Source organism: Lathyrus oleraceus, chromosome 7 (genome assembly GCF_024323335.1).
Source record: "Lathyrus oleraceus cultivar Zhongwan6 chromosome 7, CAAS_Psat_ZW6_1.0, whole genome shotgun sequence".
Classification (NCBI taxonomy): domain Eukaryota; kingdom Viridiplantae; phylum Streptophyta; class Magnoliopsida; order Fabales; family Fabaceae; genus Lathyrus; species Lathyrus oleraceus.
Window position 1 is genome coordinate 523,636,719 of NC_066585.1, and position 17,313 is coordinate 523,654,031.

General features: G+C 32.8%; 2 protein-coding genes across 2 annotated transcripts; both read right to left on the minus strand.

Moving 5' to 3' along the window:
* Nucleotides 1-1,133: 1,133 nt before the first annotated feature.
* Nucleotides 1,134-4,747, minus strand: LOC127101608 (beta-glucosidase 13). The gene is made up of 13 exons (XM_051039063.1): nt 4,476-4,747; nt 4,313-4,382; nt 3,938-3,996; nt 3,751-3,826; nt 3,539-3,616; nt 3,349-3,436; nt 2,842-3,094; nt 2,570-2,685; nt 2,260-2,474; nt 2,129-2,160; nt 1,769-1,871; nt 1,567-1,663; nt 1,134-1,484 (listed from the first exon to the last, which is right to left on the minus strand). The coding sequence occupies exons 1-13, from the start codon at nt 4,599-4,601 to the stop codon at nt 1,316-1,318; spliced, it is 1,482 nt and encodes a 493-aa protein (XP_050895020.1). The 5' UTR covers nt 4,602-4,747; the 3' UTR covers nt 1,134-1,315.
* Nucleotides 4,748-9,853: 5,106 nt separating this feature from the next.
* On the minus strand, nt 9,854-12,033 carry LOC127105649 (uncharacterized). The gene is made up of 6 exons (XM_051042843.1): nt 11,958-12,033; nt 11,286-11,378; nt 11,050-11,193; nt 10,729-10,833; nt 10,310-10,361; nt 9,854-10,132 (listed from the first exon to the last, which is right to left on the minus strand). Exons 1-6 carry the CDS (start codon nt 11,973-11,975, stop codon nt 10,098-10,100), a joined length of 447 nt encoding a protein of 148 aa, XP_050898800.1. The 5' UTR covers nt 11,976-12,033; the 3' UTR covers nt 9,854-10,097.
* Between the last annotated feature and the right edge of the window lie 5,280 nt (nt 12,034-17,313).

The window sequence follows — 17,313 nt, forward strand, 5'->3', positions numbered from 1 at the left end:
CAACAGAAAAATATTCAACAACTTGACTGAATATGGATGGGCCTAAAAAATATCTCTCACAACATTTGAGTCATCTCTTTGTATACTCCAATAAACTTAATATGCATCCTCTATCAGCTTAAACAAATATTGTATTTCATTTCTAGGATCTTTTATCTCTTTTTGTTGTATACACTTATGTTTATATGTTTGTATGATCCGAGTGACATTCTTAGGATCTTGCTTTTGAAATGACAGTAATATGTGTCTTGGTGGAACATGACGCTTTGTTAAATCAACATATTTTTGCTCATATGGAGATGCTCAACAAACACATGATCTTCAAATCTATCACGTAAACTATTGTTATAAAATTCATATTTTACACCAATCTTTTATCCTTAACCATCTTTAGATGATGTCGACATGATTTTGAATGGATAATCTCATATTTTAATATCACTTTGTGTTACACTATTAGCTTCCTTGTAGTTGCCACCTATATCACAATCAAATATTAATTTGTGATTTCTCCCTCCTTTTCTTGTGTCAGTATCTAATAATATAATGACGAAAATCACAATATGTATGATTTTGATCTTCATAACCCACCTTATTACTCTTTCTCGTGTATCAGATTTATGTATAGTTGAGAATACACCAGTGATATTTATAATTGATTTTCATTGTAAAGTTGAGGGATCTCGATAAATATAAAACATTAAAAAGAAACTTACCGGAATACTTAACGTGAGTAACTTTGTGAGCAAAATTCATATAAAATACTTAACAAGTTATCTAGTGAAAACTTTATATATTGGATAACTATACTGTAAGTTATCCGATGAACAACTACACATATCAGAAAACTTGATTCAAAGTAATTTTGTGAGCTATTTAGAAAACTTAATAAGTAGTAATCTTATGAATAAAATACGTATCAGAACACTAAGAATGAAGTTATTTGATAAATTTAATGTATCGGATCAATATTGATTTCTGAAAAGCTATTGTAAAGGTGCAATTCCACCATATTCGAATAGGTTAAATGGAAGAGTAAATTAGAATGATAAATACTAATCGTGTCAATGCTTTGTTCTTTAGTAAATTGTTGTTGTGCTGTTTATTATATGAAGTGGAAATTTTGCAATATGTTAGATCTCTAAATCCATTTGAATCATGCACATTGAACATGATTCAACAGATCTTGGTCACTGAAATCATCAAATCAATGTTTACAATGGCTTAAAGCTGCGACTTGACTATGATTAAGAAGGAAACATTATACTATTACAATCTCTTTTTCACCAATTCTAACCAAATACTAAGTGACATCTCATTTGCGGAGAAATAACTTGAACCACAATGCTGACCTTTTCCGGTACCTTCGCAGTCCGTTCTTGTAATCTACATACACGAGTCCAAACCGGAGCGTGTAGCCAGAATTCCATTCGAAATTGTCCAACAACGACCATGCAAAGTATCCCTTCACCCTCACACCATTCCTACCAAATTCAAAGTTTCAATTGTTGAGTCCAAAACAAAAACAAAAACAAATAGTAGACGATGACGGTTTTTTAAACTCACATTATGGCCCTTTGGAGATACAATAGATGGTGACTAATATAGTCTATCCTCGCTTTATCATTGAGTGACCCTTTTCCATCATCAACCTCGTCAATTCCTGCAAATATTTGAACGATTTGATTCAAACGAACAAAACATTAGTATTGTAACACGGTAAAGATGCGGCGTTATGGAAAAACGAGATAATTTGAGTTAATCTTACCATTTTCGGTTATGTAAATAATCGGATTGTTGAATTTTTCCTTAGTGTACTGTAATAGTCCTTGAATTCCTGGTGGATAGACATAGAGCCAGTCCGAGGCAGCCTGCAAAACTAACTTCTTAACTCCTTTTCGAACAAGTTTTACGGACGAAGTATGGTGAGAACGATAAATGATTCAGCTCCTCGAAAGTGAAGTAAGGATCTTAATTGTTGATGAAAGAATCATTTCTCGTCAACAACTGAGATATCTTACTTTGCGCGAAGTGAGAATACATTTTATTATAGAAATAGCTTATACACAAGCACTTAACCAAACAGAGGCCAAGTAAAATTTAACAGCTTATTTCCATTTGCAAGTACCTTAGGACCGATGAGAAGTCCGTTTCTTACACCTGATGTAAGTGAAGGAAAAAAGGGTAATAAGTATCAAAATTACGGAAACAAGACAACATTAATAAAGAGTTAAACAATGTTTATATGGAATTACTTACTAGTAAATCTAACACAATTGTCGGTAAAAACCGATGGTTTCCCACCCTGGCAAGGTATATCGGTTGCATAAGCTGAAGTGTAGTAGTTTAAACCTACGAAATCGAAGGATCCTTTGACCATTAAGGATTGACTTCTCGAAAACCTCGGCAAACGTTCCTTGACTTTGTTAACTATTGTAGCAGGATATGTACCAGAGTTCAGAGGTTCCATGAACCTTGAAAAACACAAAATGATTAGTGAGAATTTGTTAGCGGCAGAGATCAAGATCAAACGCTAGACCTTGTTAGCGGGAAAGATAAAGACACTTACCAGCCATACATAAAATCAAGACCGCGAGATGCTGCATCACTGTCAACTTTTGATTGCGATAGTGGCACAAGCCATGCAGAATTTAGTGTTACTCCAATTTGACCCTTCTGAGTATTCTGTGATCAAATCATTCGCATTTAGTTACGGCTAATGAAAATAACTTATGACATTTTCATAAGCTCTTCAAAATAGCTTATGAAAATAACTTATAGCTTATATAAAAACGGTTTGCATTTATTTTATCTTGTTATAAAATGAAATTATGCAACAACCTGAAACTTCGCCCTATAGACTTGCACGGCTGCGGCATGAGCAAGAATGAGGTGGTGTGTAACTACATACGGCTCGGTACTAGAATCGCCGGCATTGCAGTTCGCTACCCATTTAGAGCACCTCGACGGTGGGGAGCCTCCATTTCCATATCCTCCAGTGCTATAAAGCAATGGCTCATTTAATGTAATCCAATGCTTCACTCTGTCGCCAAATTCTCTAAAGCATACTTCGGCATAATCTGCAAAATCTTGCCTGATTACAAAACAAAAATGTCAATTTTCCAAAACTCGGGAGAGGACAGGAAGACGAGAAGTCATAGCAACGCTTCTCTAACATCTCTTTCTAACACAATTGATTATTGGTTGAAATTCACGTAGATCCCACTAATTTATGCAGGTTTAGTGGGATCCACGTGAAAATTTCAACCAATTATAGAAAGAGTGTTGGAAATAGAGTTTCGGAGAATGCATTGCTAGAAAAAGGGTTATAAAGCCGCTATTGCTTACTCGATTTTGGGACTCAAAAAACCACCATATTCATCTTCAAGAGCTTGAGGAAGATCAGAGTGAAATAGAGTAATAAAGGGCTTTTGTCCTACAAGCAAAATGTTACATAAAAATCATTACTTTATTTTGATATATCATAGGAAGAAGAAAAAAAGAGTAAGAGAAAACGAGAATCGAGTTTTATACCGACCATTTTTTATCAGTTCGTTTATCAGATTGTTGTAATATATGACGCCTTCTTGGTTAATTCCTCCCTTAAGATTTCCACCTAAAAACCAAAAAAAGTTCGAGCTTAATTTCACTATGAAACAACACCAACATCTATGTTCAATTTAAGTTTCAAAACTTAATAGTTTCTCGAGAATTCGAGGATACATAAAAGATGATTAGAAAGATACTTACGAGGAAGTATTCGAGACCACGCGATGGAAAACCTATAGGCATTAAATCCAATATCCTTCATCATAGCCACATCTTCCTGTTTTTTTTTTCAAGCAGTGAACAATATCATTCATTTTGATTGAATCAAATCGCAATATCAAGAAAATTCATCTAAATCTTTAAACTCAAGTTAAGAGAAAGAAAGTACCTTGTATCGGTGGTATGAATCAACGGCAACATCCCCATTACTGCGGTCTGCGATTCTATCTGAAGAACCATCAAAACATCACAATATATCCAAATTTGTTCTATCAAAAGTTTAAGCGCAATTGCATACACCGACTTTGAATGAATTGATTCTGATTAAAAGTGAGTTGAATGCAATCTATGTAGCACCGACACATCAGAAAAAGGCATGCCTCTGTTAGTGTCGGTGTCGATGTTCGAAACCAACAACAACATTGTGATTTCGTTTAATTTATTCATACAAATTATTATCGGTGTCAACATTTCATAGAAAAATCATGCTAAATCATGATTACTTGAACAGAAACACAAAAAAAGGGAAACAAAATACACAAACCTGGGTGGCTATGAGTGAAGGTGTCCCATATGCTTGGTCCTTTGCCACCTTCATGTGCTGCACCTTCATACTTCAAACAACAAAAACACAAATAAGATCTAACCAACACTTTACATAGACAGATGCGAAGACAAAAACAAACAACATAGTACAAAACAAAAACCTGGTAAGCTGAAGAGGCTGTTCCAAACAGGAAATCAGATGGGAAACTACTGCGGTTAACAGAAACTGCTGAGATGAAAAGGGAAAACGAGATTGTTGCAAAGAGAAGAACAACCTTAAGCCACATTGTTCAAAACTTGGTTTTGGTTTTTCTAGAATTTTTCAACCCATTAAAGGGTTTTAGTAAAGGTGGATTCTTTGTCTTTTAGCAAGTGAAGCAAAAAAGGAAACCAAGGAAAAGGACTTGTTTTTATTATTTTATTGCTTTTGTTAGAAACTGAAAAGATGCTATGATTATGGATAAAGATTACTAGTACTAAGAAAAAGGTTCTATGCTTAAATCAGTTAAAATATGGGTTAACTTTGCTTCTTTGTACTACCATTCGAATTAGTTTGAGAAGTTAAAAAAAATTGGGTTAACTTTTTTGGGAAGTTAGGAGAACTTTTAAGGGGGGAATTTTAATTACAAAGTTACTCTTTATGAACAATTATATATTTTTTAAAAAAAGTTAATTGTAATATTTACGTGGTAGTACTCCTTTTCTTTAAGAACAATTTTGTTATATCTGAAAATAGTATTTCTTAAAAAAAAATGTTTTTTTTAATTGTCACTTGCAAAGTACAAGGAAGTATTAATTGTAACTTTATCAAAATTATCCATAGATAATTATTACAGAGAAAAATAAAATAAAATGAATGTAATAAATAATTAAGGATATTATAGGTAAAAAAGGAATTATTGTTTGAAAAGTAATAATAATGATCAGCTTCCTTGGTATGGATAAAAAATAAAAAAATAACACTTAAAAAGAACAGAGGGAGTATGTCTTTATTCTAGCTCTTTGGACGCGTATCCATAGCAAGCTAGCGCGTCTTCTTTATGAGATGTTGGTTGTATGGGCCAAATCTTTTTATATACATTGATTTTGAGGAATAGCATAAGGAAATTTTTTATGGCACACATCCAATGAAAAATTGAAATTGTTTCTTAGATTTCGGAGATGCATTTCTGAACATATCATATATCAAAGTTATGGTATACTAAATAAGTGTCATCCTAGATGAATATTAAAAAAAATGGAGATGCATTGTCGGGTACTTTCAACAAATATATTGATATTTGATCAGTTCAGTGAACATTTCGGAGATGCATCTTCGGAGGTTTGAGGGTGGGATTTTGAAATTTTATGTCACTTTTGCATGTCAGATATTTACGGAGATCCTCACCAAAAATCCTTCTATTCTCAATCCACATTTTCACATCAAATCTTCAATCTTGTGTTTCATCACATTAATAGAAGCAAAAGAAGTTGGAATTCCAAGTAAATATCATTTATTTCAAGCCTCATTGCTCACATTAATCTTGTTTTTTGTCTGAAATATATGCATTTATTTGGAGACATTTTCGGAGTCTGTATGAACTCATTCGAAAATGCATTTTTGGTATCTGTTCATGTTCATTTTTTAAGCTCTGCTTACATAATTATCACTTATTTATTGTTTTGTGTTAATCGTTTCCATTAGATATGGTGCATCCCGATGTTTTCCTGAAACATGTTGTGCCTCTGAATGTCAAAGGTGTTGTTATTATGAAGGCGGTAGATCTTGGCAACCAATTTAAAAATTAGCAAGAATTTGAATTTCGTGATCACATACTTCAATGGATTCGTACAAAGACCTTCAAACTAGGATTTGGCGTGGTAATCCGAAGATCCAATAATTGTTCGGACATAAGATGTGTTTTTGTGACAATGATGTGCGAAAGAAGTGGGAAATATATCCCTCCTCTCCAGAATTTTAAACGAGACGACATCGGTTCAAGAAAATGTGAGTGCCCATTTAAGTTGTGTGGTTATATGTTGGCAAAACATAAATTGATATTTAATGTTATATGTGGTTTACATAACCATGACTTATGTGAAAAGTTAGTTGGTCATCTAATTGTGCGTTGTCTCATGCCGGAAGAGAATGAATGTGTTACTGACATGACATTGAATTTGGTTTAATCAAAAAATATATTTGTAATTTTGAAACGTAAAAGACCCAAAAATATCTCAAATATCAAGCAAGTATACAATATTCAATACCAAACTAACAAGGCGTTGAGGGGGATAGAACTGAAATGCAACAACTCTTGAAATTGTTGGATGATAACAATTATGTGGCTAGGTACCAAATGTGTGAGGAAGAAGTTACCATTAGAGATATATTTTGGACTCATCATGATTCCATCAAGTTGTTCAACATGTTTCCTACTGTGCTCATAATTGATTCAATGTACAAGACCAACAAGTACAGACTTCCATTATTGAAGATGATTGATGTTACCTCTATTGAGAAGACCTATTATGTCGGGTTTGCATTTCTAGAGAGCGAAAAAGAGGAGAATGTTACTTGGGTCTTAGAGGTGTGTAGGACATTATTGAAGGACCAAGAAGAGATGCCTAAAGTGATTGTTATCGACCGCGATACCGCCTTGATGAACTCGATTACAAAGATATTTCCTACTTCTTATGCATTATTTTATAGGTATCACATAATAAAGAATGTGAAAAGTTGGGTTAAACCCGTGGTAAGGACGAAACATATAGAGTCCAAAGATGGAAAAATGGTGAATGCGGGTGTGGTTGTGGAAAAAATAATGGATGCATGGAATGGTATAGTAAATTCTTCCAGTAAAGGTTTATATGTCGATTCTGTTATACATTTCAGGAAAGTGTGCGAGAAATATCTTAATTTGTCGAAATATGTTGAAAGCGCAATTCTTGACCAAGTGAAGGAGAAAATTGTTTGTGATTGGACCAACCAAGTTAGACACCTTGTAAATAGAACAACTAACCGAGTTGAGTCTGTCCATGCTACATTGAAGAATTGGTTGGGAAATAGTAAGGACGATTTGTGTAGTGATTGGGACTTCGTAAACCAAATGATTCAGAGCCAGCATAATAAAATACATACATCATAGTATTGGAACACATATTTAAAGACAACAATCTTTATTCTCAATTGGTCGGTAATATATCTCGAGCCTTAGAGTTTATACAAACCTATTACTTCTGAAATTTACAACGTAACATCTCTCATTATTCGTTAGATTTTCTATGGTATTTCCTTCATGATTATTGGTGGATTATTGTGAAATTTTCCTAATTTGTGTGTCTAGATTTTAGACAGATGCTTCTGTGTTCTTACTAGGTTTTTATTGTGTTAGCTGCATATTCTTGAATTTTTTGTGTGATGATTGTATGAACTGATTCAAGGTATTCTTTGTATGATCGTGTTTCCTTGTTTGATTAAGTTGCTGATTGTGTTCTTGAAATTGTTGATGCTAGATATCATTTTTATACCTTTGTTGTTATTGTTGTCTAATGTGATGTGGTTGGTAGTATTGTTGTTGCTGATTTTGGTACATATGTTACTAATATGAGTATTATTGTTGCTAATTTTGGTACAATTGTTGTGATTTGAGTATTGTTGTAGAGATGATTTCTTATGTTAATTTTGATACCAATTCTACTACTATTGTCTTTGATTAGTTCCTTGATCAGGATTGCCACTCCATCAAAAATTGGGATGGTTTCTCAAAGTTGGTGTGTAGGTGTTTGAGAATGAGCTATTTTTTTGTTGTTGAAAATTCCCCATAAAATTAAACTTTTTCTCCATGCATCCCCAAAGGTTACACTTGTCACTTTCGCGACCTTCTCCATAGATGTCACATATAGAAGTCCGTTGCAACTATTTTACCTAATGATAACCCTTTTTGGACTCCGCAATTTGCTCGTTCAATACATCCAATTGTGTTTTCATCTGTTTGTGACAGACTAATAGTTCATTCCAAGTATCAATAGATCCATGTCCTCTTCTTCTGGCACCACAACAATATAATGTCCGAAACTCATTTTAAACTGTGTTATCAATCGATTCTCTCACCATCGTTGCAGACTTGGTTAATATGGTGCCTCTAGATAAGGCGTACAACAACAATCACATCTTTCCACGAAGTTCTTTACTAAAGTATTGTACATGCGTCAAATAATCAACATTATGCAAAGGACAAGATTAAGCATTAATTTCTACCTTTCATTTGCATCATATATAGATTCAATATCTCATTGCTCAAATCTAGTTATATCGGGCATCCAATGCACAAAGTTGTTGATAGAATAAAATCTTGCCAAAACCAAATTTTCTAATTTCACCCATGTAGTAATGGTTTTATTTGGTAAAGCTTTCGGCCGATCCTTAGCTCTCCCGATTAATGTTATTGGGAACAATCGAAATCTCTTGTCGCTTTTAGATATGTCAATTTTCTCATTAACAACTTTCATATTAACAAATTTACCATTTGAGGGACAATATCAAGTTTCATCTTAACAACTTTCATATTGATAGGAGATTCATAAGAGCGTCTGTATCTAAAATGGTGTCAACCAATTTAAAAAATAAATTTACTTCTAGAAACATGTAATTCAAAATGCAGGGTCTACAATTTTATTACGAGGATTGTCCATTGTTCACTTTGTAGAATTTTGACGTACATTAGATATCCATATTTTACAATTTGAAATCAACCAACAAAAACTATGTGACATGAATGAAACGAAAACATTACAAAATACAGTGAAAGTCTAAGTGTCACATAACTTTTGCATTTAGATGAAAATAGTAGTCCATTAATGATGTGATTGTCATTTGAAACACATATTTCTCTGATTTTGAGAGATTTTTTATAGGGTTTGAAAAGAAGAGAGGAGGACACTTCTATTTATGAACATTATAATATATATTGTCATTATCTATATGTGAGTTTCAAAAACACACTCTCGATTATAGAATTCAAAGGATACGAAAATGAAGAGTTTTTAAAATATTTTAAGATAAGAAAAAAATCACAACAATTTAAAATGCATTTTTTTTAAGTTTGAAAACTTCAACACTATTAAGCCTTATCTAATACACTAGTTTCATTCATCGACTGAATTTTGAAAAAAAAATAACATTGAAAATGATAATTTAAAAAATATATATATTTTTCATTTTACGCACCAAATAATAAGTAATGTCTTGCTTCTAAAAACTTGTATAGTTATCAAAATAAAATTCATACGAGTCCAAATACACTTTAGTTTTGAAAATAGATACACTTTATTTTTACGAACAATGAAAAACTTTAACCCAACTTTTAAAATAGAGCTTGATGTTCAATATTATGTAAAAGACCTGAAAATCTTTATCTTGCCCATAAGAAAAAAATTGCAAAATTTCCTAATCCTTTTTTATTGTATGTTCCACAAGTACCAAAATTTTTTAGTCAAATTATTAGAAAGGATATAGTGTATCAAATAAAAGTTTCTTTTTGAGGTCATAACATCACACAACTTGAGTTACAAGAGTTTTTCATATGAACATAGAAAACAGAAATTCAGAAATATGCATATAGCAAACATCACAACAGCATTTTTAAGTCCCTAGGCTGCTAATAGTGACCAAACAACATTTAACCTTTTGATATGAAGTATTATTAAATGTAAAACATCAAGTATGCTAAATTGCTAACCACAACTTCAACGAGAAATGTAACATAGCTGCCAATAGTTTTTGACAGTGGCATGTTGTCAGGTGATCATGCACCGACATCATCTTCTTCAACTTCACCATCTACAAAATGTTTAAGATCCATTCAACTTAAGTTCCTCTACCAAATACTGAAATAGAAAACCAAACACAATAATCCAAAGATGCTTTTTGGTTTCCAAGCAGCTTTGGGTGCATGTCAATGCAGTTCTCAGAAATTAGAAAACCTATAGGAAACTGAGATAATTCTAGAGGTCTTACCTCCAAGATTAACAGCCTGGTTTGCTTGACAATCCGCTAAACCGTTTTCGACCTTTAAACATTAAAAAAAAACATATACTTTTAAGATTGAGCCAAAAACATAAGAAGTTGTAATCTAAAATGAAAGAGTAAAAAATTTAGTCAGAACTGAATGTTAATATAGATATAATTAGGAGTCTAACTTCACTGGTGTGAGTGATCTCAAACAACAAAGCTAGAGTTTCAATTCAAGACTTGAACTTGAACCAGTATTTCTAATATCAAATTGTACTAGATTTATTTATTCAAGCATGAGAAATACAAAATCATAACAAAAAGTTAGCTTCAAATTACTCTCAAAATTATTTTCAAGTAATGATCCACAAAGCAATGCCATCCTAGCAACTTAAACATTATAGACCAAATTACTAAATAAATACCCTAGGAATTTGTTGGATGTCGAATGAGCGAAACCTATTCTTCAACACCAAAGCTTCCATCCATAACCTCCTTGAACGCCCAGGTGCGAGCTCATAACCCCAAATCTTAAACAATATCAAGTGACAAACAGCAAGGGTTAAATCTTAAACAATATCTAAACAGTTAGAAAGAATATGAAACTATGGTCGATGTTATTGTAGAAACCATGCCTATCATGCATAGAATTCTTAAATTACATTGTACAGTTTTCGAACAATTGGACTATATTTTCAATTTATCAACATTCACATGCAATTTGAAGTTCAAGTAATAGAACAAACCTGATTGATAACACGTCGCGAGTCTCCTTCGACGATGATGTTATCATATCCTTTCGCTCTCGCTTGTTTCAGTCCTAGAATTAATGCGCGATACTCAGCAGCATTAACTGTTTCATGTCCTAATCCCTCGCGGAATCGATAAAGCTACCACGAAAATAAACATGAGACTAAGCTACATCTTGTAACTAGATAATATAAATACAATAGCAAATTGAACTGTTACATAAATTTGATACCACAGTCCTATCTTCTGCAAGCAGTATAGCTGCTGCACCAGATGGTCCAGGATCTCCATTGGACACACCGCAGAATCGAAGGACACAACAAGGCTGAAAATAAGATATAAAACTTTAGAGTTAACATATGAGTGTCAAAACTTTTCAAAGAACTTCAATTAGTCAAAAATAAAGAAAATCAAGCAATTCAGTACCAGAGAGAATTGAAATGCAATATATTACTAGCTGATAGCACAAACAGTGTTAGTTTTTAGGTTAAAAAAATCAAAATCAAAATCAAATTCAACATCAAAATCAAAATCAAAATCAAATTCAACATCAAAATCAAAATCAAAAGCTACTCTAGTGTGTGATAAAACAAGTAATCATTGCCATAGAAAATCAAAATCAAAAGCTACTCTGTGTGTGTGTTCAAACTAGTAATCATTGCATTTTTATGGTAACGAACATAATCAAATTGCAACGACACGCATTGCATTTTTCAGAGACTGAAAAAAATAGTAGAAGAAGAACGCATGAAAAAGAAGAACGCATGAAAAAGAAGAAATGAAAAAGAAGAACGCATGAAAAAGAAGAACGCATGAAAAAGAAGAAGAAATGAAAAAGAAGAACGCATGAAAAAGAAGAACGCATGAAAAAGAAGAACGCATGAAAAAGAAGAATCAAACTCACCTGATTTTCAGCCCTCATGATTTCTCTCTCTGATTTTCACTTTCTTGCTCTAAAGTTTGTTGAATAGTGCCGCTTTACTATTTATATACTGATGAAAAATGATTACAAAAAGAAACGAAACGGTTACGGTTTGTTATAACAGAATGTAACTGAATTTCAAATATTTATGAACTAGAATAAACTATTAGTTTCAATAAAAAATTTGTATTTGCTTTAGTTTTAATTTGAAGTCTTATAATCTAATGTACTAATACTATTTATTATACTTAATTTAGATGTATATATTATATAGTGTATTTATTTTAATTAATTTAACTGAAAACAAATTCTAAATATTATACTATTATGCCTATAATCTATGTAGAGTAAGTTCCTATTTCTTTCAAAACTAAACAGTGCAAAAGATGAGTTCTAGTTCAATCTATTTCGGTTTCTTGTGCCTTTGGCGCATTAAAACAGTTATATTTAATTTCTTTTTTATTAAAAGATTTCTAAACTTTTATGGGAGAAAAATTTATGGATAAATTCTAGATCTTGATAGTTAATGCAATTTTGTTGTTAAAAGTTAGTTGGATCGAACTCAACGCATTAGATATAGTTGTAATTTTTCAATAAAGTCGAAGATTGGAGATTTGGACAGAGTCGAAGTCGAAATCTGGAGAGTCATGTAGTCGAAGTCTGTTAATGTAAATTGTAGCATTCAATATGTATGTAATGGTTATGGATGTCATGTAATTGTTTAATCTTCATACATTAAATACATATGTCAGTAGTCTATAATAGGATGTGCTCGCTCATTTTGTAAGAGATATGATTGGTGATTCACTTGTAAACAAATAACGCTCTTTGTGAAAGTGAATGAAAATACTGATTTAACCATCTTTGTTATCTTTTCTCTCTCCTCTCTTCTTGAACCTAAAAGGTTTATTGGTTTTCAAGAAACTCTCTCTTTCTCATAGTATTACTTTGTTCTTGGCATTGAATTTCTCAACAAACTGGTGCGAAGAGCGTGAATCAAGATGCCTTCGACAAAGTATGAGATTAATAAATTCAAAGGAAAAAATGATTTCGGATTACGACCCTTGAAGATATGAACCCTTATTGTTCATCAAGGTCTGTTAGAAACTCTGAAGAGATATGAAAACACAGATTTTGCCCTAACAAAGAGGGAGAAGACAAAGATGATTGAGAAAGCCCACTGTGTCCTTATACGGAGTCTTGGTGATATGATTCTCATGCAGATCTCGAAGAAGAACACCGCATCAGCTGTGTGGATCAAACTTGAAGGTTTTACATGACCAAGTCTTTGGTCAATCGTCTCTACCTGAAACAGACATTGTATTCATTCAAGATGAGTGAAGACAAAATCTTGACTGAGCAGTTGGATATGTTCAACAAACTGATTCTTGATCTAGAAAACGTTGATGTTAGCATTAGTGATGAAGATCAAGCGTTGTTGCTGCTTGTGCTTTACCAAGATCCCATGCTCATTTCAAAGAAATTCTTTTGCTTGGAAGAGAGTCCATGACCTTTGAACAAGTTCAATCGGCCTTGTATTCTAAGGACTTGAATGAGAGGAAGGAGCAAACACTACTACAAAATATACCTTTTATAATATGTTATTACCTTAGATATTCAATCAACCGAAGTAATAAGTGATATTTAGGTGTCTATATTTTTTTATTAAAAGATTTTCCACTACGATCCTTAATAACAACCGTGATGAAAAGTAGGAAGGCGTCACTTGTATCCACGGTTGAAACTCCAACTGTGGTGAAAAGTAACGTCTGGTCATGGGTTCAAATTTCAACACCAGTATTTTTGGTTTTTTAATTATTTTTAAGCCACTTTTTACCACGATTAGAATTCCAACCGTGGTGAAAATTGGTGTATGGTCATGGGTTTGAATCCCAACACCAACATTTTTTATTTTTTACTTATTTAAAGCCTTTTTCACCACGGTTAAAATTTCAACCGTGGTGAAAAGTGGCACCTTCTTATCTTTTTAAGATATATAACGCTTTTAGTTCATTCACTTTTACCCTAGACATACTTAGACAAATTTAATTTTCTGCTTTCAAACTTCTTCCATTTACGAAACATTATTCCTCCACTAAACCAAACTTGAAAATATCATTTCTTCCATAAAAGAAACTCAAAAACATTTCTTCCATTTACGAGTTTTTGAACTCCATCATTTCTTCTCCAAATTGAATGAGGCATGAAAAACATGGATCCAACTTAGCAACGTTAGTTGTTGTTTCATTTCAGGTAAAATATTCTTGTCTAATGATTCTAGTTATTTATTTATTTTGTTGTTGTTGTTGTTATTATTGTTGTTATTGTTGTTGTTGTTGTTTTTATTGTTGTTCTTGTTATTGTTATTATTATTGATATTGTTCTTGTTGTTCTTGTTATTGTTCTTGTTGTTCCTATTCTTCTTGTTGTTGTTGTTATTGTTATTTTTATTGTTGTTGTTGTTGTTGTGTTAAAAATATTTAATATTATACATTGTGATGAAATTTATCAATGTAGTCAGGAAAAACAAGTGGAAAAAATAAAAATAAAATCTGCCAGACCTTTCACCACGTGTATTTAAAACAGTCGTGGTTATAGGCAGCGTGCTTTCCAGTTTTCTACCACGGGCACTGGACCATGGTTGTAAGTAACCCACATACAATGAGACCCCTGCCTAACAACGATTGTTCAACCATTATTATAGGTCATTCACAACAGTGATTATAAGTGTTTTTCGTAGTAGTGAGACGTCATCTTCAGTTGGAGAAGCCTTGTCAATAAAGGGAAAATTCTCGAAGAAAGATGGTAAGTTTGAGAAGAATAAAGGTAAAGCTCGACAAAAGTCTTATGGGGGTGGTGTTCCTGCGATCAAGTCACTGTAAGAAGTAAGGTCATACAACAAAGGTGTGTCGTGATAGGCTGAAGAGTTATAGTGATAACATGGATAATGGCAATGCATTCATTATTGTTCTTGTTGTTCTAGTTATTCTTGTTGTTGTTGTTATTCTTGTTGTTATTGTTATTCTTCTTGTTGTTGTTGTGTTAAAAATATTTAATATTCTATATTATGATTAAAGTTATCAATGTGGTCAGAAAAAACATATGGAAAAAATAAAAAATACTGACAGACCTTCACCACGGGTATTTAAAATAATCATGGTTATAGGTAGCACGCTTTCCAGTTTTCTACCACGGTCATTGGACCATGGTTGTAAATAATCCACATACAATCACACCCCTACTTAAAAACGGTTGCTCAACCACTATTATAGGTTATTCGCAACCGTGATTATAAGTGTTTTTCATAGTAGTGAGAAGTCATCTTCAGTTGGAGAAGGCTTGCCAATAAAGGGAAGATTCTCGAAGAAAGATGATAAGTTTTAGTAGAAGAAGGGTAAAGTTTGACAAAAGTCTTATGGATGTGATGCTCCTGAAATCAAGTGTTACCACTATAAGAATTAAAGTCATACAAGAAAGGTGTGTCGTGATAGGCTGAAGAGTTATGGTGATAGCAAGGACAATGACAATGCATCCATTGCTCAATATGATTATGAATCATCTAATGTCCTGGTAATTTCGAACAACAACTCTAGCAAGGAGTGAGTTATAGATTCAGGTTGCACTTGACACATGAATCCAAACAAAGATGTGTTTAAAGAATTATGTGATCAAGAAGGTGGATTGGTGATGCTAGAAAAACATTAAAGCCTGAAATATTGCGGGGATTGGACATGTGAGGTTCAAGCTCCATGATGAAACCATAAGGTTGCTGATATGTGTCAGGTGTGTACCTGATCTAAAGAGAAATTTGATTTCTCTTGGTAAATTCGACAAGAAAGGATAGGTTCTTAAAGGAGAGCATGGTATCCTGAGAATCATGAAGGAGTTGAAGGAAGTCTTGAGAGGCATCAAGAAGCAAAGCTTGTATTCCCTTTACTATAACTATAAGGTAATTTGTTCCGTTTACATGGGATCTATGTTTTTTGATTACTTTTTTTTACCTTTTTGATTATGATAAAGGGGGAGAAATATACTCTTAGGGGGATTAGGATATACTATATATCTAACTTAGGGGAAGTTTAACCACTCCAAATATATACATGTGATATTTTCTTTCCACCTCCCCTAAGAGACGTGTTGTCATCATAAAAAATTGGGAGAATGTGGATTTGTGTGCTTGTAGGTAACCAAGATCAACATCTAGTGTTTTGATGACGACAACACATGACAATATCCTTAAACATTAACGATACCCAAAAAATCTTATAAGATAACTCAAGATCAAGTGATTATACATTCAAATACTATCTAGAAAAGTCTTGAAGCTACTTTACTAAAAGATGGGAAAACTCGCCAGGTCATGTCTGACAGTCTATCTAAGTGAACCAAGTATTATAAAAGAAAGGTAGTAACTTAAAAATACTAAAGGAACTTACACACACACACACTTTAAAATAATTTTCTACCTTGAAAATGATTTTCTAAATCAAGACCAAGTGATTAAAAGGCTATCCAAACTTTTTCTTAACCATCTAATTGATTAGAAAAATATGTCAATCGATTAGCAAAACTTTTTTGATCCATCTAATTGACTAGAGCACTTGTACAATCGATTAGCGGGATGATAATTGATTGTATAATCAATAAAAAATAGCATATTAATGACTTGCAACAACTCTATATAGAAACTTTCATATTTGGGCTTTACAAACGATTATATTTGAGCTATCTAATCGATTAGAGCATTTTACTAATCAATTTGATATTAAATTCTGCCCATGGATCGTTTCCTTTCATGGGTTTTCCAATTAATATATAAAGGAGGGTCTTCCTCACTTTATATTACACCAATTTTCAATGTTTTTATATTTCTTTGAAATTTATATCTTTCTCTACTTTTAGAAAATATTTTCTATTCTCTTCTAATTGCCTTAGTGCTATTAAGTGAAGTTTTACTTGTGAGAAAGATAATTTTATAAGTGGTCGTGTTAGTCGTTTATATTATTAAGGATGAGATACCTTTAAAAGATTGAGTTTGGTTTTTGAGATCAACCACACATCTTTGTTATTGGTTTATTGAGCTTCGCCGGAAAAAAACTTCTTTTGGTTAGTGAGATTATTCATAAATCTCTGAACGGTTCGATAGCGTAGTGTAACACCTCAAAATTTGCCCTCCTCTCTGGGGACTAGCCTAACATATTGCATTTCGTGTTTAGGTCATTAGGCATTGCATGTTGCATATCATGTGGAAACATTGTGCAAGTCATCCTCCTAAGTCTGGGTCAGGAGATGAAGAGGTTGATGTATGCAAGCTGAGGGTTTCATTGGACTGATCATT